General features: G+C 37.0%; 1 protein-coding gene and 1 non-coding gene across 3 annotated transcripts; both read right to left on the reverse strand.

Annotated features, from left to right (window-relative positions):
• Window positions 1-299: 299 nt before the first annotated feature.
• LOC110760037 (uncharacterized) lies at window positions 300-11337 on the reverse strand. 2 transcript variants are annotated; one of them, XM_021962212.2, is made up of 15 exons: window positions 10603-11337; window positions 9502-10023; window positions 8976-9077; window positions 8801-8853; window positions 8019-8076; window positions 7567-7649; window positions 6373-6450; window positions 5943-6022; window positions 4844-5025; window positions 4343-4417; window positions 3403-3443; window positions 3044-3149; window positions 2689-2771; window positions 1377-1450; window positions 300-781 (listed from the first exon to the last, which is right to left on the reverse strand). In XM_021962212.2, the coding sequence occupies exons 1-15, from the start codon at window positions 10777-10779 to the stop codon at window positions 675-677; spliced, it is 1821 nt and encodes a 606-aa protein (XP_021817904.2). In that variant the 5' UTR covers window positions 10780-11337; the 3' UTR covers window positions 300-674. The 2 variants fall into 2 exon arrangements, with proteins under 2 accessions (XP_021817904.2, XP_021817905.2); XM_021962213.2 differs by having other exon boundaries at window positions 8976-9074; window positions 10603-11335.
• Window positions 11338-19405: 8068 nt separating this feature from the next.
• On the reverse strand, window positions 19406-19512 carry LOC148293924 (small nucleolar RNA R71). The gene has a single exon (XR_015836860.1). It is a non-coding gene; the product is annotated as a small nucleolar RNA R71 (small nucleolar RNA).
• Between the last annotated feature and the right edge of the window lie 7151 nt (window positions 19513-26663).

A 26663-nucleotide genomic window follows, 5' to 3' on the forward strand; every position in this document is an offset into this window, starting at 1 on the left:
AGGTCACAAACAAGCAAGCTTATGCAAAGAAATTTAAGCTTTAGATGTGTCATATTTACTTTTATTTTGTTCGTTTTCTCCTTTGTTATAAAATGCTGCCTAAACAGATTTTAGAGTTCCACGGGGAATTACTATAACATTTTAACATAAAACAATTTTAAATACTATAACATTTTAACATTTTAGCCTTCCGAAGGCTGGGTCCTCTTCAGACATTTGCATACAATGCCAACCGGCCTTTTTACTGTAAGAAAGAGGATCTTCTACTTGTGGTTATGGAACTCAAAATTGTGTAGTAGTTTTTAGCACAATATATTTATACTCTGTCATCTATTACTTAGAACCATTTTCCTCAGAGTGGATAACTTACAATTCATCATATACAAAACCAACTAGTGTACAAGCAAGTTAAACGAAACCTACTAGTTTATAATCAGCATTTACAATGTACATTTCCACCATCTGAGCCAAGGCCTTGGGATGATGCATTGCCAGCTGGGTTCATCGTGGTTTCAACTTTCATTAGATGCAAAGCGAAGAAACCTTGCTTTAACGCGTCCCCTTACTAACGAAATACGGCCGATGAACACCATTAAGGATCATCCAGCACTAGGAATTTCAGCCCGGGGAAAACTGAAGCTTCTGTAGCAATCCCCTTCTAAAAGCTATAGCTATCATGCTCTCACTGATTCATAAATCTCAATATACTTTCCAGCTGTGTTGTTCCAGCTATTGTCAACTGCCATAACCTTCTTAACAATGCCATTCCATTCATCTGGTTCTGCACCAAGTAATTAACAGAATACTAGAAAAATGAAAAAAGATAAACAAAATTTATAAAAACAAAGACAATGACTGACACTTTGATCAAATTGCAACCATCTAAAACAACGTTTGAACTGATTTGGGCTGCAGTAGGCTGAGTTTTTAAATATAGCTTCAGAACAGTTTCCGTATTGTTCAATAGTTTAAAAAATTTCTGTTCTGAAACTTAAACCAGATTCTCGAAAGAAAACAACCCCATTTCTGTTTTAAAGTTATTTCTCCAGAAACTTTTGTGAAAAACCAGTTGTGGAACTGATTTGGCTGCATATTTTCAAACTATTATCTGTTTTCATGATTTTAATGCCAGAAAACTGTTCTGAATCAAGGAACCAAACCGGCCCTGCCTTCATTGTTTCTTTTATTATAACTTCAAAAAGCATTATTTCTAGGCAAAAAGTTACTTTTGGTCCCTGTAGTTTGCCACTTTTACCACTTTGGTCCCTGTCGTTTCAGCACCGAAATTTGAAATTCAACAACTTTTTCCATATGAAAGACTTTAATAATGATACAAGCAGAGGTTCTAAAATAATAATGATACAAGCAGAACTTACTGTTTCTGTAGCAAGCGAATGCACGACCTAGAGCCCTATATAGGGATCCTTCATCAATTCCTTCAAAAACAAACCTAACAAAAACAAATTTGCAGCATTCATAGGTACACCTATACGATAATACTTAGAACACACAGCCAGGGCATATGCAACACACTGTCACCCTAGTAATGTAAACTAGCACCTCAGAGCATGTACTTCGCAATCATCTGGTGAGGAACAGTACCAAAAAAAAAAAAAGGATCCCTTCTCTTGAAAATAAATAAATGGCAAAGCTTTGAATGAAATATGACAGAAAAAAGTCAGCTAGTGGTTAAAAGAGCTTGTCTCTGCACTCTTCTCTTAATTGTAAATTAGTACCTTCACTTAAAACTAAATTGTGTGTGTGAAAGAGAAAGAGAAGGAGAGAGAATTCCTAATCTAAACATTGAGGATTCTGTGAACAGAATGTTCAGTGACTTAATAATCAAGAAATAATCACTCTAAAGTGCAGAATAAACACTTCTAAGAAATTAGTATAAACAAGTTCATGTGGTCTGAGGCAAATCAAAGAAACATGGTTAGCCTAAGCTCTGGAGAGTAACCAAAGACCTGCAAACCTTGTTCTTTGATCTGTTTTCTTTAATAATTAAGGGTTGAATTCTAAATTCAACCCTGGTACAGGGAAGGTGTACCCTAATCTATGATGATAAATCTGTGTTATTATCCTTGACTTGATCCATCAGTAAAAATCTCCACCAACTTAAACAGAGCATATTCATGACAGCACAGTGAGAGATTAAAACAAACTAAGAAGGAATTTCATATTCTTCCTCATGAACTGCTTGTGCCATAATTTTTTGCTTCCGGCCCACTTGTAACTTTAGGCCTTTGGATGAAAATTTGAATAATCTTTAGCAATAATTTAGTATGATTTAAGATTGGAAACACATTCCAGTCCTGTGTCTTGTCTAGTTTCTTACTTGGTTTTCATGCTCTCTACATTATCTTAAAGTTTGAGTTTACAATGCTTTTCTTGTTACAATACAGATTAGTAAATATTTGGTTAGTGCATCATTGCAGCTTGACTTTATTTCTGCAGTCATTAATTTGTTTTCCTACGCACCATAAAGAATTTGAGTTTATAGACACCATCACCGCCACACCTGACCAAAGTAGTTATTTCCTAGTATTTAAAGCTGAGAAAAATGCCTCTGGTTAATAGTAAATAAGCATTTGCCTAGCTTCTCAAGCAAATTGGTGCAGTGGATTCAAGTTGTGAGCCAATTCGTTAAAGCTTAATTTAATATTCAGAAATTGCAAAGGAAGTTACCCATTGGCCATCTCATGGTTTGGCTCATCATCCATGTCAAAGACTGTGTCTGCAAGACCGCCAGTCTTTCTAACTATTGGGACCTGAAACAATTGATTCAACCTAAGTGAGACCTTTAAATAACTTTGGTTTTCTCTACTAACTCATTTTGTGTATCTACTATTTACTGCAATGTGAATAAAAATATCTTATATATAATGCTATACAAGCAAAAAGCCATAGATAGGCAAGACGTTGTAGCTAGTGAGACATAGTTTCCCAGCTCTAGAATGCTTCAGAAGAGTTGTTAGTATATAGCCATCACTAAAGAAAAAAATCAAATGGTAGGATTAAATTGTCCAATAGAAGTACATACTGCCCCATAACGCATTCCAATCATTTGGGCAAGTCCACATGGCTCATACATGGAAGGAACTAGAATAAAGTCTGCAGCAGCATACAGCAAGTGGGATAGCTCCTCACTGCATTGCAAAGCAAAACAGAAACAACACTTATTTAGTAAGCAGAAACATCAGCCATAATCTTTCTTGGACAATAAACAGAAATTTATATAGAAAGGACAGGCACTTCAGCTATTGTATGGAATAAATTTATATCTTCCCACGACAATAAGTTCCAACACTGAATAAGAAAATATGAATATAGTATTTAAACAGATCTGTAAGTACAATTAAATGTAAATTATGAATTGGATGGTGTTTCAAGATTGATTACCTATACATCAACAATATCCGAATGCTGGGACCTTGGTTGTGCTACAAAAATGGTACAAAGTATGAATGTCTGTCAGCTTTCTTTGACTCAAAAGGTAGGGTATAGAAAACAAAAATATTTAATAATCACAGATCTTCCACAAAATATCTCATGGAATATTGAATATCCTTTTGCTCTTGTTAAGGATACTTCTGTTCGCATCATTAATCTTTTTTTTGTCAAGGATACTTCTGGCATCTTCTCTGTATTATTCCAATTTTAGTGACTTAAAAAAACGATAAGTTTTCGATGATTATTAATTACTAACAAAATCACAAATTTCAAATCCTCTCATATATGGGACACTATGCAAAGTGAGAAGCATGACAACTAGGAAAAACAGAAAAAGAAAAAAATTGCATCTAGACTGTTTGGTGTAAGAAATACATTTATTAGACATTTGTGTTGTGAGCCACACAGTGTATCAATATAATAAAATGCCTCCTTTTTCTGGTTCTCAACGCAGTTATCTTTCTATTCTAAAATAGTCATTCATTTCCAAATATCTTGTAGACTTGTTTCAGTTAATAAGGCAAGGACTGACTCTGAAAAATTGAGTAGTATCATATTGATATTGGACAGACTAAGATAGCATTAGATAATTGGGAACGTAGAAGAGCAGACAGCATAGAGCATACAAATTTCCTTGCTAAGCTTTGAAATCTGACAGCCTGATGCATATCCCAGATGAAGGGAGAGGGTGATTTGGCTTTAAAAAAAAAACAGTGTTCTGTAAAGCTGCTATTGGGTATACACTCCAAATATAGTTTACACTCTTTGAGTTATTTGAATGGTCATTAACCAAAGACTTACAAGCCAAATCATGGTTAAACATAGAGAGAACCAACAAGGGAAATATGAGAAAACAAAAAACAAGAAAAAACAGAGTAATTCAGATTACCGAATTCGCAAGACCTTCAAATTCACTTTCAACCCGAGAATCAGGAGCTTTTCCCAGTATAACCATCTGTCCACCCTGAAATTGACTCCAGCATTTGGAGCAAAGAGAAAATCATCAGAAACACATTCTCTACTCTTAATTGAGATTGTAGTCAGGAAGATCTAAAGCACAAATGTGAAGAAAAAAAATACAGGCAAACAAATGCCAAAATTTTCATAACAAATTAAATAATCTCTCCAAACAATGTCTTTCTGTCGGGTCTGTTGGACATTTTGTTTCTAAAACCAATCTTGTGCCAGCTTACATAACACTGCTAGTTTTCTTAAGGGCCCGGTCTCATATAACTGTCAAACTGTCTGACAACACATACAGGAAAACTTAAGTATACACACATGCATATGCAAGTGTGCATGCACCAACGCATCCATGCCCACCCATCTATCCACACACCCAAGGCACAACTTAGGAGCACAAAAGAATGTAATGCAGTAACAAACTTACAAGTTCTTCAACTTGCTTAATTGCATGAATAATCAAATGAAGACCCTTTTGTGCCACTAAGCGAGTGATGCACACAACCAAGGGCATCTTGAGTGCAGTATCTGGCACATGGTTTCCCGAGGCCAAACCAAGTCCTCTTTGGACATAGTATTTGCATAACTTTTTGCCCTCAGAGTTTTGAGCTGCAAGAGACAGAACAAAGGATAATGAGAATAAAAATTACTGTGCATTGGGTTAAATTCTTAGTAACAGAGTTTCCGGCATTGCATGGACCCTTCACCCCAGTGTATCCTGGTCAACCCGACATACATTAAGGATAAGACTAACAGACACTCCAAAGAAGTGTAAACTTTCAAAAACAACAAACCAGAAACTTGTACTTATACCATCTAACACGCCTCCACAGATGTACTACCCATGCTCCCTCTCTAGAGTTTATCAGATGAAGATGTAGCACATAGGAAAAAAAGAAGATAACAAAAAGAATAAAAATTCAGGATAACTCCAACTTTAGTCTTCTAATCTAAAATTGATAGGCAAAACTAGGGTTCAGTTACAAGGATGGCCTATTAATAAAGGTAATCTAAATGGAAATCAAGGAAAAGAAAACATTAAAATAGTTAAACACTACTAAAACAAAGTAGAAATTAAATTAATGTAGTATAATATTCTATTTTATAAGAAACAAATACTGTAATGAAAACTACACTGAAGATCATTTCTTAGCCTATGCAAATAGGTACAGAGGACACCAAGATCCCCATTAATTACAATCTCGAGGGAGGAAGAGCAAAATAGAAAAGAATATAATATTCTATATCTAAGAAATTTATTACGTGAGTTACACAGATGAACATACAAACAGGCGCATGCTCACTCACACACACACACGACATGGAGAAATAACATTTTCCATCATCATCTAGTAATCTTATGACATTTACTGATCTAGCTTTATTTCCAAAACTACTTCAACAAAATGATAGATAAGAAAAGCTTCAAAAAAAAAAATTATATATATATATATGAAAAGGAAAAGCTTCAAAAATATAAATGATCAAATTGCAAATTTAATACAAACTTACTCATAAGTTCTTACCATGGAACTTTGAAGGCAAGAAAACATCAGTAGAAGGGTTCCACATCGCAGTGTCTATTCCATTTACTATACCTAAGTACCTACAGAATTACATGAAATTTAAATATCAACAGATGCAAAGACAATAAGAGGTTTTATATTCTTAATCAGAGAGGAGAAATAGAAATAAAGCTGAATTTAAAGACAAGTGATATGCAAAAAGCATAATGTTATTGCAGTTTTTCAAGGGGCAAAAAGGCACGAAAAGAGATCACTAAGTGCAACTATCTGATTGCCGGATCTTGTACTGCAACAGTAGTTCAACAATGTCTGATTCAATTCCTTACAAAGAAATAATGTCAGATTCAACCACAGAGCAATCTATAGGAAACCTCGATTTTAATAAAAATGCAAAACCATTTGTGTTTATTATCACAGTTAAGGAACTTACTTATCACGGTGTCTTATCAAAGTACTTGAAAGCCATCCAGAGCAGAGTGTTTCCTTGAGATATGTTGGAGAAACTGTGCTGAAAGTGAAAGAAGAATCACTTGTTGACATAATAGATACAAGGGAGCTTGTCTGTGCCAATGTGGGTGGGTGTGTGCTCATGCCTGCACAGGCACAATGGAAAATATATGATGACACTGAAGGAAACTAAATAAACTGTGGTGCCTTCCGAAAATATGAATGGAAAATATATGATGACACTGAAGGAAATTAAAGAAACTTTGTGTTGACTTAATATGGAATTTAATCAAGTTCTTGGTAGAGGCCCCTTTGCTACTTTAAGGCAGGTATATGTATCTGTCAGTGAGAAAGGAGTAGAAAGACCTTCATGCTTTACTCTATCCCACAGGACAAGTATACTCTAACTGTTGCACCACTTTTCAGAGATGCGTGAGGGGAAGCTCAATTTGATAATACAGATTAACTCTGAATGTGACTGATGTGGGTAAGCCTGGGCACAACCATGACTTTGGTACTGGTACTGGTACCCTCTCAAAGGAAGAGGTGCAGTCTCAAATGGATGATTTTTGTTTTTGTAATAAGAAACAAAACTTTCCATTAAATAGAAAATAAGTACAAAGATAGTTAACTAGTCCACTTCTAAAAAAGCTTAACATGAAACCTGCAACATCAACTCTATCCTAAGAGAGACCTAGTAACACAATACCAGAGTTACCAAAAACAGCTGCTTTCCAAAATGATAGAACAGAGAAAGACAGCTCTTTAAACTCTGAAGCTACAGATGCCCACAAAGAAACCCAAAAGTGAACCCTATCCCATATGCACTTCACCTGCTCATGAAGCACATTCTCAAAAACCCTCATATTCCTTTCCATCCATAACCCAGAAAATTGACATCATAGCACATCTCCCAGAACTACACCCCTTTTCTTTCCACCAACAGCCAATATTTAAACACTTGGCCAAAATGTAAACCCTATTTTAGTTTTTATGATAAGCAACCTTTTTCTATATCATTTGGAAAACGTAGTTAGACAACTCAAGGCATTAAAAAAATATACAAGGAAAATGTGGATTACTTAGTCATGGCTGGCTACGGATATCAACTGCAAATATGAGTTTATCAAGAAATAAAAAAATAGAGATCAACCAAAAAATCAGTAACACCACTTACACTACTGCATTGCTGTAGACAATTCCACCTTTCAATAAGCTTAACCTCTCAGGATTATGACCAACAGTTCGATCATCAACTGCCTAAACCATATTGATAAGTGTGAGAGACATGGTAAGTTTTGGCTGTTCAAGCGAGTAATTTGAAAATTCAACCAGGGCTGATCTGAGTTTGCAAAGGTACCGACAAATATACACACACATGAAAAATACTGTTTTTCCTTCTACCCAGAAGGTAATAGTTAGGTGTGACCAAAGAAACATGTTATCAATTGATGAAAAATCCTAGCAATGCCAGATTAAAATCTCAATACATAGATTCAGCCTAATTAGCACAAGCAATGAACCCAGCATCTATGATATTACTCTGTGACCACATGTGGCAAAGAACCAATTAAAATTTTACAAAACATAAAAACACACACACGAATCACATCCATGTAAAGAGCTCACTTTGTCAAAGGTTGCATATAGAGATCCGTCAAGACCACACATGTTAAGTTGCTCTTGTCTGCCATAAAAATAAAACAATGGTTATGAAGATGTTTTGGAAGACTTAAAGAACTTCATATACATTAATGAAACCGCTCTTTTAGAAGTTGTATGGATCACAAAATGTCACATGAATTTAAGAATACAACAAATAAAACAAGTATTTTGTTGTTAGATAACTGAAGTCCATTACTGACAGGTCACATAGCATCCTTTCTGGAACAGAGGAATGAAATACTAAAGTAAAAAAGCAACAATAAAAAAATATTTTTAAAAAAATACTTACTAGGTGTTGTTAGATATACTTTTTAGATTCTGTATATGTGAGGCAATCTGAAAGTTCCAAGGATATTCATATTAACACAATTCCAATATTGGGGCTATACCTATCAGAAACAAGTTACAAGAATTGGCTAAGAATCACTTCAATAATTTTATGTGAAACATATGCTTAAAAGTCATAGGTTCCTGATCCATGATTGAGTTTAAGAAGAAATTTACTGGGATTTTTTATCAGTAGAACATGAACAAAGCACATGTAAAACCTTGCAATATTAGCTGAAACTATAAATAATTGGGACAGTTCAGTCAGGTAAAAAGAAATCCAAGGATTCTCAACTAAGAAAGAATGATCAAATCAAATTAATGGAGCAGAAATAGCTCAAGGGGACAAAGTATATTGAAAAAATAAGAGTACAAAAGCATTTATTTACTTTTCTCTATAAGAAATTTTTTTCACTTACCTACATTCACCATAATGCTCCATGTTATGGATTGTCAATACTATTCTCGGTTTCTACAAATTAGTGAATCACACAAGGTGATATTAATATTATATGCAAAAATGAACTATATTACAACATTGTTATCCATCAGAAACCTTGAAGATGACACAGTAGTGATAACAGAAGTAAATACCTGAAGCGAAAGATAATGATACATATCCCAATAAAGCAAGGGTAAAGCAGCTGTCTGCCATTCATGGACATGAATGATATCAGGTTGTGTTCCAGTCACCTGCTATGATGTATACTCTTGTCAGAAATTGGAAGAACAAAATTTGTGAAGTCAACAGTTTTAAATAAATTGTAACAAGGATATCAGGTTACAAATAACTTGGCAGAACAGCTGAGAAACGCTTGATTTGGAATGTTGGAAATTATTTATTTGTTTTTTCCCGTGTAGTGTATATTAGTACTACAAATATTCAAACAACACTACATATGCAACTCATTCATGGGACCATGAATTCAAGCAGTCCTTCGCTTCCATATCCATTTTTTCATGCAAATTAAAACTCAAAGCCAAGATGCCAAAAAACAAAGCCTCTACGATCTATCATTTCTAGGCCAGGTGACCAAGTTGACTTTTTGAATCAATGCACATAAATATGAACTGAAAAAATTAACTTTCTATCAGTTTGAGTTGAAGTACAGATAACAACCTGCATCCATTCAAGGCAAGCACGACTAAAGAACAGATATGCCTCCAGCTCATTGTATGAACCCCCGTACACATGTTGGCCCTTAAAGAACTGATGTGATGGCTCAATAAATATAACTGGGATTCCTGAAACTGTGCTACTATACGCATGAGTGGGAATCCACTTTCCATCATGATAAGAGTTATATGTTGTGATCAACGTCAAGTCATCGATCTGCTCCCTCTGGATACACTCATAGAAAGGAAGCATTATATCTACTCTATGGCCCCGCGATAAACATGCTCGAGCAAGTCCAGTTACAACATCACCAAGACCACCAACTTTAGCTATTGGTGCCATTTCAGCTGTGACATGAATTATGTGCATGAGTTTGGAATCCTTCTTTACTTCAGAGGGAACTTCCAAGTTCGCATCCCAAGAAGGGAAACCCTTCTTCCAAAATGGGATTTCATCAGTAGGAGAAGGCCAAACGAATTCCTGAACGCCAAAATCAGTCAAACTTCCTTGCTTTGCAATGCCTACCTGCATATAGAAGTTTTACTAGTTATTAATAGTGACTATAACAATAAACATGAAAATTGAAACGTTTGTGGTATCTATGACTTTGTTTTAGAAAGTCAGAGTAATTTACAAATTGAATATATATGACGGGCTAGAGCCTAGACTTAGGCTTCAAATAATTTCTAGTACTGATTTTGATTAGTTTCACAGCTTCAAAAAATTTTAACCAATACCAAAAGGATTCCTCTTCCGTGCAAAATTTATTCCCCCTTGAATTTTAAAACTTTCAGCCGTCCACAAATGAATTCCGTATACAAATATTAAAGCATATCTATTTAACTTAGACTACAGCCGCCCACAAAAATGCATAAAATGAAGCTAAATTATCTCAATAACAACCAAAACTTTCAATTCCTTACAACATGTATCAAATTTAAAGTTCTTCATCGGTCCATATCTCCTTTTACATACCCAATTTAACCCACAATCAAAATTCAAATCATATTAGAAAAATGGAAACTGCAAAAATTAGCATTTGCTTCTTTTTTCATTTTTTTTATAATAAGGAAAAATAAAGGTGGGGGGAAATGGAGAAATTACCTCTGATGAGAGATGAGTTTGAGCTTGAATTTTGAATTTAGAAGAAGAGCACAAGTTGTGGGCACTCAGTCCATTCTTTCTATTCAGCACTATCCTCCTCCTCCTTGGATTTGACAATCTTGAACTTGAAGGACCAAAGAACCTTCCTGCAGTTACACACTCCATTTTCACTCTCATTTGCAGCAGAGACTACTGCTTCTTCTTTTTTGGGGGGTGAAATGGGGGCCAAAGCCCAAGCAGAAAACCCACGATTTAATAACTCCAAAATACCATTTTTAACTCTTTTCGTGGGTCGCTCAAAAATGGGTTCTTTCTCCCAACTACGCAAAAGAGAGCTCACCAATCATCCCGCTATTTGTCAGCCTCTCTCTCTCTCTCTCTGTATGAAAGAAAACAAAAATCCCACTAAGCAAATCCCACTAAATCCTTAAACAATCCTTTTTGTTTTTTAAATCCTCCTTGGTGTTGGCGGCATCTGAAGCTGGCCAACAAGTCCAAAGTCAACCTATGAAGACTTGAATTGTTTGTGGACATATGAAAATGGGAAGTGCCCTTACAAAAATGTGGAAGAATTGAGTATATGCCGAGAACTTTTGACTACATGCCCCAAAAGAACGTAATTTCATGAGCTGTTTAGTTTAGTATAATGCAAAGGGAACACCAAACTAAACCCAATTTCATCACATCTCTGAGTGATCTCTCAGCTTGTGGACATACGCTGGGCTGGTTGATAAGGGCGGTGAGATCTTTGGAAGTATGAATAGGGACTACTCACTAAAACCAAACGGGAGCTTCTATAATGAGGATGCTATTTGAGGAGTTTATTTGAGGAGGCCCATCTCACCATCAAAAGGGGTGTGGAGCCCCCAATGCACCCCCCCATGTGCTTTGTTTTTTGTTGTTGATGGTGAGATTTCACCTCCTCAAATAACCTCCTCACTCAACCTCCTCATTCTAGCCTTTCCGAAACCAAACATGGAGCATTATTCTTTCCATGGTGAAGCACTTGGAACCTGCCGGCCCGAAATTTGTATCTAGCATGGGAGTTTGCTACGCGAATGCCTGATAAGCCCAATTCCGATGTTTGGGCTTGCTATTAACAGCAGTTTTTTGCCCTTTTTTTAAAAAAAAAAAATTTGAAACTATGGTCAAATCTCATATTACACTCTAAAACTCAAAGTAACCCACATTACCCTTTTGACCAATGTTTGACGTTTCACTTTGTCCCATTACAATCAAGTCTGTTATAAAATCTGTTAAAGTGGCTCACGTGGCATGAAGGGGACCCACCTTTTTGAACAAGTGTTTGCCACACAAGTGACATGTGTCTAAAAATAATAATTAAACATTTGTATTTTAAAAAATAAATATAAAAGAATAAAAAAATCATAATCTCTTCCCATCCTCATCCCACCTTCTCCAAAGCACCCGCCACACCACTGCAAGAAACATTAAAATGTTAGTTTGATTTGGCCACAATGAGATTACAAGTAACCCCAAGGCAATGGAAGCTAAAAATAAATCTTTGAGCTTTAAAAAAACTAACCCCAAATATCTTAAGGCTTGGTTTAGATTGTTCCTCTTCTAGACACTCTTGACTATGAAAAGAAGAGAGTAGAAACTTTACCCTTGAAGCACTACCCAAGGTTGACATCCTTGAGTTAGTTACTAGGGGTGGGCATTGGGACCGAAAAACCGGAACCTCGAACTGGACTAGATGGAAAAAACAGGAAAAAAAAAAATTGGTTGACTAAAAAAGTCAACGAACTTGCACTGAACTAGACTGGATGGAAAAAACATGAAAAAAAAACTTGTTGACTAAAAAAGTCAACAAACTAGCACTGAACCAGACCGAACTGGTTCCAACTGGTTCTGGTTCCGGTTTCACACCACACCAAACCGAATCGGACCAATTGTAGTTGTTTTTTTTTTTTTTTTTGCAAAACTATTTAACTCTAATGCTACATTTTTAATATCATAACTAATATTTCACCAAGCCCAACTTCAAAATATCTATCTCTTTTAGGCCAATATCTCTCTTTGTATGAAATTGGATCATTTGTAAATTTTCAAGCCCAAGAAATAAAATTTTAGTTTGAATTTGTATAAAAAAAAAAGTTTCAAAAAAAAAAATTCCGGTCCAAATCTAGAAAATCTAGAATCGATTCAAACCAAATTGCCCAATTTAAAAAAAAAATTCACTAAAACCAGACCAAACCGAACCGATTAAATAGTATCGATTCCAGTTCCAGTTTGAGGTGAACACCGGACCAAACCAGACCGTGCCCACCCCTATTGCTTACCTTATATGAAAGGCCTTTTTTTGGTTCACCAAGAATCACCAAGGGAGGTGACCTCTAACTTTTCCACACCAAGGAAACGAGGAGGATATGATGCAACTTAGGAAGGAGAGGATGCTAGTGCTCTCTCTCCCTAGGGTGGCCGGTTTTGGCTAGGTGGGATTAATGGTGTTCTCACTCCTCTATTGAAACTAGTTCAAAAACTCAAACTCACCTTAAGAGGCAAAGTTTATTTATATAGACACACAAGGAGGAGACCAAAGTCTCCCCTTGGTAAAACTGGCCATACAGGTTCATTGGGCCTTCTATGCTCATGTGGTCATCTTGTTATGTCCACATCACTTGACTAACCCAATGGGTCATGAACCTAATTTTATAGTTTAGGCCCAAACTATCATTTTCACACATTCTCTTAATTAATTTAATCTCTATGAAATTAGTAAGTATGTGCATATCATATTTGTTTCCTTTCACCCAACCTTATTGGTGTGTGATCCATTAGGTTCTAATGAGCAAGGCAATGGGCGATATGAAACTTTCTTTGATCGATTGTGAATTAAAACTCATTTTAAATCTACCTTTATGAGGACTAGGTTATAGCGTGTTCTTAAGGCTTCCATAAACCGTGAGTGACGTCTAACAACATGTCACAGTTACCCTAGTCAATATAGAATGGGGTTGTGAACCTATTCAATTCGAATTGTCGTGTAGTAGGTCCTTCGACTCAATGCTCTTGATCATATTATTAAGGCATGAAATCTATGTCAAGCCCCTAGTGTGATCTATAAGTTCATGTGATTCATTAGAGCGCGATAAGAATCTCCATTCTCGATCCGGCTCACTACTTTGGCCAAAGACTTCTGAGTCATATCTTCAAAGCATTCTCCTTCCTTACCAAAAATATAGATCCCTTGTAGTACACTCACATGTCTCCATGAATTAATCTTGAATCCTAGTCATGTTTTTGGGTTACACCCAGAGGGAACACAATGCTTCAACATGGCTAAGGGCACACGACGCTTCCACGAGACAACTTGTGCTGTCTGAGGTCAAGGACTAGTCTATACTATTTCAACTTGAGAGATCCTGATTGACATGTAAGTAAAACTTCCATTCAAGTTCTCTTTGTTGATTGTGTTCAGTGAATTCATTCTGAATTGAACACTCATACACTTACCTTAGTGTCTCTGCACGAATGACTCGAGACCAGTCATCCTCCTGATTGAGCAAATATAGTACATGACGGTCATTGCGGATTGTCAATGCCCAGTTGATTATCCTATGACCACAAACTCTGGATGTGAGCATATATAGCACAGAAAGATCTCCTGAACTTAACCTCTTTCGTCACATTTCTACATCTCACAAACCATGGACTTATTGGTTAAATAAATAATAAGACTATTACTCAAAACAACATCATTCCCTTAATTAATTAGGTGAAATATCCTTAGAGTTTACAATTTATGATTTGCTCTAGGGCATACTTCTAACAAACACTATCCTGTTTCCCTTCTCTTTCCCCGGCTCGCCACCCCACTCCCTCAACTTGATTCCCTCTTCTCCACTCTCCTCAAGTAGAAAATATAATTCATTCAAACATAAACTATAGCCACCATATCTATGCTAGATTTGTGAGAGAGGGAAAAGCATTGCCCGATCACTCTTATAGAAATTAGACGTTTCCAAACATAGAAACCAAGATTAGGGAAAAACCAACCCCATTCCCATCCCCTCTCTCTCTCTATCCCCCGACCCAACTTCGATTGCCCATCCCCAACCAACGCCCAAGTCACAGCCCCAACTAAAACCACTATTCCCCTCTTGTGACAACAAATAACCCAGCTCAGCCAACACCCCATCCAAGCCCATCCTCAATCCATCCCCAACCATCCCACAATTAAGGGTCCCATTTGGCATGCGAGCCCATGGATCGAAGGGGGCCCACCCAACCCATCGAGGAAAAGCTTAGCCCGACTCGTTATGGGCTGGCCTGACTCGTTGTTTAGTGGGATGGTGTCACTCTCTAGACCCAAGGTGGGGTAAAAATCCCAAACCCCATGCGTGAATTGAACGAAATAAAATAAAAATACTGAAAATTCGTTAAAAATACATTTCTCTTATAAAAATAATAATAATAATCTTACAAGTATACAAGATATAAAACTTTATCGCTCTCAACTAATCCAACTTCTTCGATTTAGTCCTTATATTGCCCATTAATTGATCTAAAAAATCAAAATAGGTGAAGGATGAGCAAACCAAATAATGCAAGACAAACCCACACGTTCTTCATCTTGTTTCTTTTTCTTATCTCAATCTCTCTCTCTCTCTCTCTCTCTCTCTCTCTCTCTCTCTCTCTCTCTCACACACACACACACACACACACACACATTTCTTCCCTCGAAATGTACACTAAATCACATTTCTTCCCCAAGGGTGTCTAATCCTTAGGCTCTGATACCATTTTGTCATGCCCCAGACCCGAGGTGGGATAAAACTCCCGAACCTGGTGTGTGAATTGAACGAAATAAAATGAAAAGACTGAAAATTTGGTTAAAATACATTTTCCTTATAAAAATAATAATAATAATCTTACAAGTGTACAAGATATAAATAAAACTTTATCACTCTCAACTAATCCAACTTCTCTAATTTAGTCCTTGTCTTGCCCACTAATTGATCTGAAAAACAAAATAGGTTAGGGATGAGTAAACCACTGCTCAGTGAATAGATTATGTAATATGCCAATCAAGCAATGTCATTTTACACACTTTAGAAAATATAATAAAAAGATAAACAAACCAAATCATATCACATCATTACTTCATATCTTGATTATCCTTCATAAATTGTACCCAACATGTGACCCATATCGGCCTTATTGCCCTATGTCCCAATATGGTATATTTGTCCTTCTAATACCACGTCATTGAAGTTCTCATGTTCCCTGAATAGTACGTACTTCACAAAAACTCCAAATAATATAAATTTTGTCAAATATTGCACAAATTAGACACGCTTGACTTGAAAACATATAGAAATTTATAAATAGAACAAATCCATGATAATACATGATTTTCATATTTATCACAAAATAAGAACTTTTAGAACACATTACATAACCCACTCACCATGATAATTATCAAATATTGCAAGACAAAACCACATGTTCTTCATCTTGTTTCTTTAATTTTCTTCCCTCTCTCTCTCTCTCTCTATCTCTCTCTCTCTCTCTCTCTCTCTCTCTCTCTCTCTCTCTCTCAAAAACACTACTTCATAATTCTATTCTAAAGAGTTGGAATGAATTATTGTAAATAAGGAAGGATAATACTTATAGGAGAGACTACAAATGCAACCAAATAATATATATATATATATATATAATTTTCTAAACCATCAAAGGATAAGATAGAAAACTAAGGGAATAATGTGACTTATCCCCTTTTGGCCAATGATATCATAAGAGAATATGTGCCTCATTCATTTCCACCAATGATATCTTAACACAACTTGTATGCCCTAATGATTGATTACCATCAATTCTAAATTTATATACATAGAGGCTACAAGAATGATGCCACCTCCAAGTAAGGTAATAATTCCACACTAGACCAAATATTTAATAAATATAGGTCGTCACAATAAATATTAAATAATGAATCTTTGTGTAAATTAATAATATATATTCTTTAAATAGCTCTTCACATATGGGCTTGGCTTACGGTGTCTAAATCCCATCCTGGCCCGTTTGAACCCCGGACAACATAGCTCGGCTTGCCCAAAGAAGCTCAGCTCGTAGGCCCACAATATATAATTTATTAGAGCTCAATACCTGTTAAGCTCATAATTTCATACATATACATGCCCAATTTACTTACTTCTTTTGCTTAGTTCCTATAATTCTAAGTTATTTCCCTCCCTTTGTGTGTTTTGTAGGCCAATAGAGCAAGAGAGCATAATTCATGCAATTCAAGCATGTTAAGGCCTAATTTGGATGAATGGAAGAAGAGCTTAAAAGACAAACTCATTTTGGCTACAGCCCCCTGCCAGTCCAGTTCCGTAGGTCATATTGCAAGCTTTGTTTCAGCAACCTACACAGCTCGGATCAGGCAGCATTCTTCATGAAAGTTGTTCCAATGGGTGTGTACTATAACATATCCAAAATTCAGCCCCATTGGATAAATATGGAGTCTTTTACCTAGCAAACACAGAGCCATGCTCAGGATGGATTTTATCAGCGCGCAAAATGAGTTAGCAATTTGTTTTGGCCTTAACTTCCTCCTCCGACCTTGGATTGGCCCAAATGACATATGGCTGGAAAGAAGACATTCTGAACTTCAATTTCGAGTGCTTAAAGTCCTAATTTGATTAAGAGAAGCCCAAGTTGTAAGCCCTTGAAGTTGCTGGTTATGCTGACCTCAGCATGTGCTGGTTGGATGCTTGGTCATGGTGAGCTAGGTATGAGCTATCATTTCTGGTTGGAAGCTTGGTCATGGTGACATGAAGATGAGCTAGGGCTGCTGGTGGGATCTATTGGTGAAGTGCATCAACCAATTCAGATTTTATAATGCAAGTGTTGTATGCATTAGCCATATTGAATTCAGATTTGTCACTCCCCTCTCCCTATAAATACCACATCCATTCCACATTCAAGACACAACAAATCCTGAGATTCACAACCCCCACAATTCACTCCAACCATCCTCAAACACTCTCAAAATCCCAAACACTCCAACAATCACCAAAACAACTCCAGCAAACCTCTCTTCCATTTCCCTACGAATTTCATCTTCCTTAGCCATCACCACTCACTCAAACTCATCCCAAATCACCTCCATATCCTTCATACATCTTTCTAGAAGTGGGGAAGCTCTTGGAGAAGCATTAGAAGTGGAGAAGCACTTGGAGAAGCCTTGGACACCACAAGAACTTCAGAAAAAGGGTTTTTCTACTCTTATTGTATTCATTATGTTTTCTCATTTCTGTTCAAGTCTCTTTTCCATTATGAGTAGCTAAATCCATAACTAGGGCTTCGATGTAACCTAACATGAATATTCTGGGTTTATAAGTTTGGAGTTTCAAGTTTGATTCATGATTCATGTTCTTATTCATTATGCTTATAAGTTAACATGCTTGTTTGAATGATTGATCACCATTAGAACTTGTTTGTTAACTATCTTGGTTTGAATTAAGAGTATACACCATGCTTTAATTCGAATTGAACTATGAATAGGAAGAGTATGTATGGACATTCGACAACAGGGATTAGATACATACTTGGTTGTTTAAAATGTTCTTCTATGCTTAATGGGTTCCTAATGCTTAATTTTAGGTTAGACAACAAATGATCAAATTAGGGAATTAGGAACACAAGGTTAGGACCAAACACCATGGCCTAATCATACTTTAGCTAGAATCAATCTTTGAATCTGAATTAAACTTGTTACTTGAATCTTTATAACCCAGAATTGAATTGTTATGGTGATTCGAATGCCCTAGTCTCAAAATCTGTTTTCCAACTCTTAAAATCACTCTTTGTTACATTTGTTTACTTGTTTTTGTTTGCAATTTCATTTTGCTTCTTTTGTTCAACAATCACAACCACTCTTGTTTTAAATTCTGTTTTAGACATAACCTCCTACTTTCTTGAATTTGGTAATCTAAGTACATAACTAGTTTTAACTTCTCAGTCTTCGTGGGTACGACCTCGTACTTGTCTTGCTATACTACTAATTGCCCCGTACAATTGCGAGTTAACATAATATTAACAACAAATTTTGGCGCCGTTGCCGGGGACTGAACGAAAGTTCTTCCCTGGTTATGTGCCCAAGGTTACCCTATTCTTTTTAGTATTTCTAATTAATCTAATTTTCTGTTTCAGGTAGTTTATGTCTAAAAATCCATTACTTGAACAAGTGAGGTCTTCGTTCCAACGTTCTAGATCTTTGAACGCAGGACCATCATTGCAACCCAGACGAGTGACCTCTGAAATTCAGAATCGTCTAGAAAGGGAGTTGTCAACTGCAAAAGAGCAAGCTCTTGCTACATTTACAAGTCTTGCTCTCCACACTGAACTTCCCGGTTCTTCACTTTCAAATTCGGAAGCAAGTTCAGACCAAGAAGAAGAAGAAATGATGGCTGCCATTGAGTTCATGGGAGAACTTGATATCCCAACAATTCCAGCATCTCCTTCAAGCATTTTGCTGCCCACTGTAGCTCGAAATTATGAGCTTAAATCTTCTCATCTTAATATGCTGCCTTCCTTTTATGGTTTACCTAATGAAGATCCATTGACTCATATAAAGGATATTTTTAATGTTGTGAGTTCTTTTCCCTTGACAGGTGTGACAGAAGATCAACTTCGAATGAGAGTGTTTCCATACACTTTAAAGGATAAGGCGAAGTATTGGTTGAATTCTTTGAAGCCTGGTTCACTCACTACATGGTCTGCCATTCAAAAGAAGTTCCTGGAAAAATACTTCTCCACGCAAAAGACCGACATGCTTAGGGACAAGATCTTGTTATTTGCACAGCAAGATGATGAATCGTTTTGTGAAGCATGGGAGAAATTCAATGGGTTGCTCAACCAATGTCCTCATCATGGGATTCCATTGAAGCTTCAAATGCGTATGTTTTATAAAGGACTAACCCCTTCTAGTCATAATATAGTCACCAATTTTGCAGGTGGTTCTTTTAAAACCAAAACTCCAGAAGAAACGTACGAACTCTTTGAGGAGATAGCAATGGAGACCCAACATACGGATACAAGAGGTAAACGTGTTATTAGTGGTTCTAATGATGCTTCTAGTGTGCAGATTTCAAAACTGGAACAAAAGCTAGATGCTCTTCTTGCATTAAACTCAAGAAGCCCTCCGAAGGAAGTGTGTAGCATTTGTGAATCTCATGACCATGCTACCACAGCTTGTCCACTTAGGGCTGGATATCCAGAATTTGTGCAAGAGCAAGCTAAGTTGGTAAATTCCTACAACCAAGGTCCAAGAAATGATCCATACTCTCAAAGTTATAATCCAGGTTGGAGGAATCATCCAAACTTTTCATGGAGAAATACCCAGAATCAAGCAAATCCCCCTTCATTCCAAAGGCCACAACAATCATCATCATCATTGGAAGATATAGTGAAGCAGATGGCAATCAACCAATCCAATTTTCAGCAAACTACACAAGCTGCCATCTCCAAATTGGAAGTCCAATTAGGCCAAATAGCTGCTGAAATAACTCAAAGAGTGCCTGGGAAATGGCCAAGCCAAACTGAGATCAATCCAAAGAACCCAGAAGCCAAGGCCATTCATGTGCTCAGATCAGGTAAGATCATTGATAATAAAGATGATTCTAATCTTTCAAATGATGTTGTGATTGTAGAAAATGAAGAGGAGGAGACCATGGCCACGGAAGGAGAACAACTCAAAACTTCTCAATCTGCTCCTAAGGCCAAATCAGATTCTCAGAAATCCGATCAATTCCAATTGCATAAAAGGGATGACAAATTTGTGCCACCACATCTTCAAGAAGATAGATACGTGCCACCCGCTCCATATGTTCCACAGATTCCATTTCCAGGCCGTCTTAAGAAAGCAAAGCAAGATAAGGCTTTTAAAGAGATTTATGATATTTTGAGTAAAGTTAATATCAATTTGCCTTTGCTTGATCTTATTGAACAGATTCCTGCATATGGAAAATTCATCAAGGACTTGAAAACTCACAAGCTCAATTTCGCTCCAAATGAAGGAGTAAAGCTCGACCAGAATGTAAGTGCTGTATTGCAAAGGAAGCTTCCACCAAAACTAGATGATCCTGGCAGCTTTGACATTCCCATTAACATTGGAGGCAAGAAGGTTGGAAGAGCCATGTTGGACTTGGGAGCAAGCATCAATGTTTTGCCATATTCAGTTTATCAAGAGCTTGGCTTAGAAGGGATGAAGAAGACTTCAATGCGACTTGAACTAGCTGATCATTCTATAAAATATCCAAAAGGTATTGTAGAAGATATTCTAGTTCAAGTTAATACACTAATTCTCCCTGCTGATTTTGTAGTGATGGACATGGAAGACAATCCAAATGGAGATCGTGTTGATCCCATTCTCCTAGGCAGGCCATTCATGGCCACTGCAGACACAATCATCAAAGTGAAAGATAGCACTCTCTCCATGACTGTTTTGGGTGAAACTGTTGAATTTAAAATGCTTAATGCTCTATCTCAACCTTCTATCACTCTTGATTCTTGCTTTTCAATTGATGTTGTGGATCATGAGGTTTCTTCCAAAATTTTGCAGAGAAAGTCTAATGATGCTCTAGAAGCTGTCTTAACACAAGAAGAGGAAGATCTTTGTGAACCGGAGTTCCAAGAAGTGGTGGCTGCCTTAGAAGTGTTTCCGCCATACCCACCATCCTTTAGGCCACCAATCGAGCCTCTTGGACCATCATCCACGAAATTGGAGCCATCCATTGTCATCCCACCAAAGCTAGAACTTAAACCTCTTCCCAATAATCTTAAATATACATATTTGGGTGCTAACGAAACTCTCCCTGTTATAATTGCTGCAGGTCTCTCCTCACATGAAGAAGAGAGCTTAATTAAAGTTCTAAAAGAGCATAAAACAGCCATTGGGTGGACCATAGCAGACATCAAAGGAATTAGTCCAAGCATGTGCATGCACCGGATTTTAATGGAAGAAGACAGCAAACCATCTCGTGATGCCCAAAGGAGGCTAAATCCCAACATGAAAGAGGTGGTTAGAGCTGAAGTTTTAAAGCTACTCGATGTAGGAATCATCTACCCAATTTCAGATTCTAAGTGGGTAAGCCCTGTGCAAGTTGTTCCAAAGAAGTCCGGAATCACCGTTGTGAAGAATGAGAAGAATGAGCTAGTTCCTACACGAACTGTCACTGGTTGGAGAGTTTGCATTGATTACAGGAAGTTGAACACATCCACTAGAAAAGATCATTTCCCCTTACCTTTTATTGATCAAATGCTTGAACGTTTATCTGGCCATGCTTACTATTGTTTTCTTGATGGTTTTTCAGGTTATAATCAAATTCCCATTGCTCCGGAAGACCAAGAGAAAACCACATTCACATGCCCATTTGGTACGTTTGCTTATAGAAGGATGCCATTCGGTTTATGCAATGCCCCAGCAACTTTCCAAAGATGCATGATGTCAATCTTTTCAGATATGGTGGAACGATTCATTGAGGTATTTATGGATGATTTTTCAGTTTTTGGTTCCTCTTTTGATAATTGTCTTCACCACTTGTCTCTAGTGCTTAAAAGATGCCAGGAAACAAATCTGATTTTGAATTGGGAGAAGTGTCACTTCATGGTGAGACAAGGCATTGTACTAGGCCATGTGATTTCAAGCAAGGGAATCGAAGTGGATAAAGCCAAGATCGACCTCATCTCAAATCTTCCACCCCCTACCTCTGTTAAAGGAATTAGAAGCTTTCTAGGTCATGCTGGATTCTATAGAAGGTTCATCAAAAATTTCTCAAGCATTACAAGGCCATTGTGTAATCTCCTTGCTAAGGATGCTGTTTTTGAGTTTAATGAAGCTTGCATGGAAGCTTTTTCTACCTTGAAGAGGGAGCTAACTTCAGCCCCTATTATCATAGCTCCGGATTGGTCTTTACCATTTGAAATAATGTGTGATGCCTCTGACTTTGCTATTGGTGCAGTTTTAGGTCAAAAGAAGAACAAGCTGCCCCATGTGATTCATTATGCTAGCCGGACCTTGAATGATGCTCAAATCAACTACTCCACAACAGAGAAGGAGTTGCTTGCTGTAGTTTTTGCTTTAGAAAAATTTCGTTCTTACCTTGTTGGTTCTAAAGTAATTGTTTATTCTGACCATGCAGCCCTTAGATACTTGCTCACTAAGAAGGATGCCAAACCACGCTTGATTAGATGGATTCTCTTGCTGCAAGAATTCGATTTGGAGATTCGAGATAAGAAGGGATGTGAGAATGTGGTAGCTGATCATTTGAGCAGAATTGTGGTTGAAGAAAAAGGAGGAGCTGTGCTACCCTTGAATGAGACTTTCCCTGATGAACAACTATATGCTGCCCAAGTCAAAGAGCCATGGTATGCTGATTTTGTTAATTATCTTGCTTGTGGTGTTCTTAGAAATGATCTAACTTCTCAGGATAAGAAGAAGTTCTTTTCCATGGTGAAACATTATGTATGGGATGAACCTTTCTTATTCAAGCATTGCCCGGATCAACTCATCAGAAGATGTGTTCCAGAAGAAGAGCAAGAAAGCATACTTAGGCATAGCCACGAATTGGCCTGTGGAGGTCACTTTGGAGCTAAGAAAACAGCACTTAAAATTCTACAATCTGGTTTCTTTTGGCCCACTCTATTTAAAGATGCATTTAATTTTTGTGTTAAGTGTGATAGGTGCCAAAGGATGGGGAACATAAGTCGCAGGAATGAAATGCCATTGAATAACATACTTGTTGTGGAGCTCTTCGATGTGTGGGGTATTGATTTCATGGGACCATTCCCATCTTCCTTTGGTTATACTTACATACTTGTTGCTGTTGATTATGTGTCTAAATGGGTGGAAGCCATAGCCACCAAAACCAATGATTATAAGGTGGTGCTGAAGTTCTTGAAGGATAATATTTTCACAAGGTTTGGTACTCCAAGGGCTGTCATTAGTGATGGAGGCAGCCACTTCTGTAACAAGCCATTCGAAGCACTCATGAAGAAGTACAACATCACCCATCGAGTCTCTACACCATATCATCCGCAAACTTCTGGTCAAGTGGAAATAAGCAATAGAGAAATTAAGCACATCCTGGAGAAGGTGGTGAACAATACAAGGAAAGATTGGGCAGCCAAGCTCAATGATGCATTATGGGCTTATAGGACAGCATATAAGACTCCTATTGGAATGAGCCCTTATCGTCTTGTGTTTGGGAAAGCTTGTCACCTGCCAATGGAGCTTGAACACAATGCTTTTTGGGCCATCAAGAAGTTAAATTTTGATCTAGACAAGGCAGGCCATGCAAGAAAGTTTCAGCTGAATGAATTGGAAGAAATTAGACATGAGTCTTATGAGAATGCAAAGCTTTACAAAGAACGAACCAAGAGTTACCATGACAGAAACATTCAACGGAAAGAGTTCTCCAAAGGTATGTCAGTTCTTTTGTTTAACTCACGTTTGCGTCTCTTTCCAGGAAAATTGAAGTCTAGATGGCAAGGCCCATTCACCGTGGTCAATGTTTCTCCCTATGGAGCTGTGGAGATTCAAAACCCTAAAGATGGCTCGACTTTCAAAGTAAATGGACAACGTTTAAAGCCATTCTATGAGGGAGTTTCAGCTGGCATCCAAACTGGCCATGTGGTAGATCAACTTCCCTTCGTACCATCAACTTAGCTGATTGCACAATGTCTTGCCAAGACAGTAACTAAGGCGCTTCTTGGGAGGCAACCCATGTGTTCAAGAAGAAGGTGCTTGGTAGCAATCGACCTAATCGCATCAAGGGGGAGCATTTCAATCCTTTCTCTTTACTTGTTATTATTTTAAATTTCTGTTTTTTTTTTTTTTTTTTATAAAAATTTAAAAAAAATTTAAAAATTTAAAAATTTAAAAAGATTTTTCATATGAGCTAACTTATGGTAACTCCAGTGAGCACTTCCGTCAATACAGTGTCTAGGAGTTCTTTAGGCGACACCTTCGGTGTCTAAGAAGTTTGGGTTTTAAGCGGGACCATTGTGACCCCTCCAACCTTCCCGGATCCCCTGGCTGTGTTTTCTGAGGCCCTTAACTGGTCATCCATGAGTTGCTTATATATTCATTTTTTTTATTTTTTATTTTTCCTAAACCTTCTTCTAAACTTTTCCCTTTATCATTTGTTTGTTCTCAATCATCTTTTGTATGCTTTCACATTGAGGACAATGTTCAATTCAGGTCTGGGGGGAAGGTTTTCAATTTCAATTTTCTTATCCATTTGTGTTTTCAATTTTCGTTCTCTTGTCACAATTTTTTTTTTATTTTTTTTATTTTTTTTATTTTTTTATTTTTTTATTTTTATTTTTTTTAAAGAATGTCATACAATCAATGCTATGGAGCTGCTATTTGAGGTTTTCATATCAGAATTTTGCACTTCACAAAGCTTTTGCTCTTAGAATTCTGGTGGCTAAAGTACCACGCTCAAATTCTTGAAGGAAAATAGTGGAGACTACCCTAGTGAGCTATATCGAGCCTAATTGCTTTCTTGAGAGGGTTTAAAGTGTTCTATTTCTCATCCATACTTATTTTCTTCAATTCACTCTAATTGATCTCATTATTCCATTTTGATTGAATACTAAGGATGATTCGCTTTTGCAGATATCATGTGCTTGCTCTCATTCATTCATGAACTCATTGAAGTGATGCTAGGCTATGTGTGCATAACCATTCTATGTGCTTTCTTTTCACCCTACCTATATGTGTGTTCCATCAACCCTCTTGAAGCCAAACACTTAAAGCCTTTTCTTCTATCACCCTCATCATTTCCCTACCTTTGTATCTCAATCTGAGATACTTGACCTATTATAGCCATACCCTATAGCTTAGAAATATACCAAGGTGTGCCAAGATAAAGTTTGAAGCAAGGAAGTTGCAGCCATGTACCTAAATAAAGATGATGTGAATCTGTGCAATGAAGTTAATGAAGATGCAGATCAAATCAACGAAGATGAAAGTGTTTCGATTTGATCTAAGTGTGAAAAATAAAGTCTATGCCAGGAGATACCATGAAGTTTGCTGCCATGCCAATCTAAATCAATGATGCCTTGCAGATTAATGAAGCATGCAACCTTGGTATGTTCTTAAGTTATTTGTTTTTCCTTCCAATTCTTCCATTTCCCCTAAACCTTAGCCTTTCATTACAACATTGTGAAAGACCTAGCTGATCTTTGAGGATGTATTCATGGGTGCTGGTAAGTATGTGTGTATCTCTATTCTTAGTATTTAATTCCTTTCATGAGATCTAACCAAATTTGTGCTTCTATTTCATACACTCACTTATGCTTTCTTGAGAGAATTAAAACATAGGTTCTGAGTGATTGAGTGTTATCTGTGAGAATTAGAGTCGAAGCATGTTCTCTATTCAAGGTTTGAGTGTGCTTGCTTTGAAACTGTGTGCCTTTGAGCTATAGCTTCCACTTGTACACACTGATTGATGACCTATCTTGGCAACTCTATGGTGTTGGAGGTATGACTAAAACTTTCTTTCATTTTCATTAGTTGATTTCAAAGTTGTTTTTCTAACCATTTTGTTTTGTAGAGTTAGAAAAACGTTTGTGGGTATCGTATCTGTTAAACCCTCAGGAGACACAACTCCTCCTACTAGGGATGCCTAGAGGTTTAAAGGCTTGTTGCATACGCTCAATGCAATCGAGTTACCTACGAAAGTGGTCTAGTTAACTTTTTGTTTTGTTTTTATCTTTGTTTCTCTTTTGTTTTGCTCGAGGACTAGCAAAATCTAAGTTTGGGGGTGTGTTAAGCTCATAATTTCATACATATACATGCCCAATTTACTTACTTCTTTTGCTTAGTTCCTATAATTCTAAGTTATTTCCCTCCCTTTGTGTGTTTTGTAGGCCAATAGAGCAAGAGAGCATAATTCATGCAATTCAAGCATGTTAAGGCCTAATTTGGATGAATGGAAGAAGAGCTTAAAAGACAAACTCATTTTGGCTACAGCCCCCTGCCAGTCCAGTTCCGTAGGTCATATTGCAAGCTTTGTTTCAGC

This window comes from Prunus avium, chromosome 6 (assembly GCF_965620075.1).
Source record: "Prunus avium chromosome 6, drPruAviu1.hap1.1, whole genome shotgun sequence".
Taxonomy (NCBI): Eukaryota; Viridiplantae; Streptophyta; class Magnoliopsida; order Rosales; family Rosaceae; genus Prunus; species Prunus avium.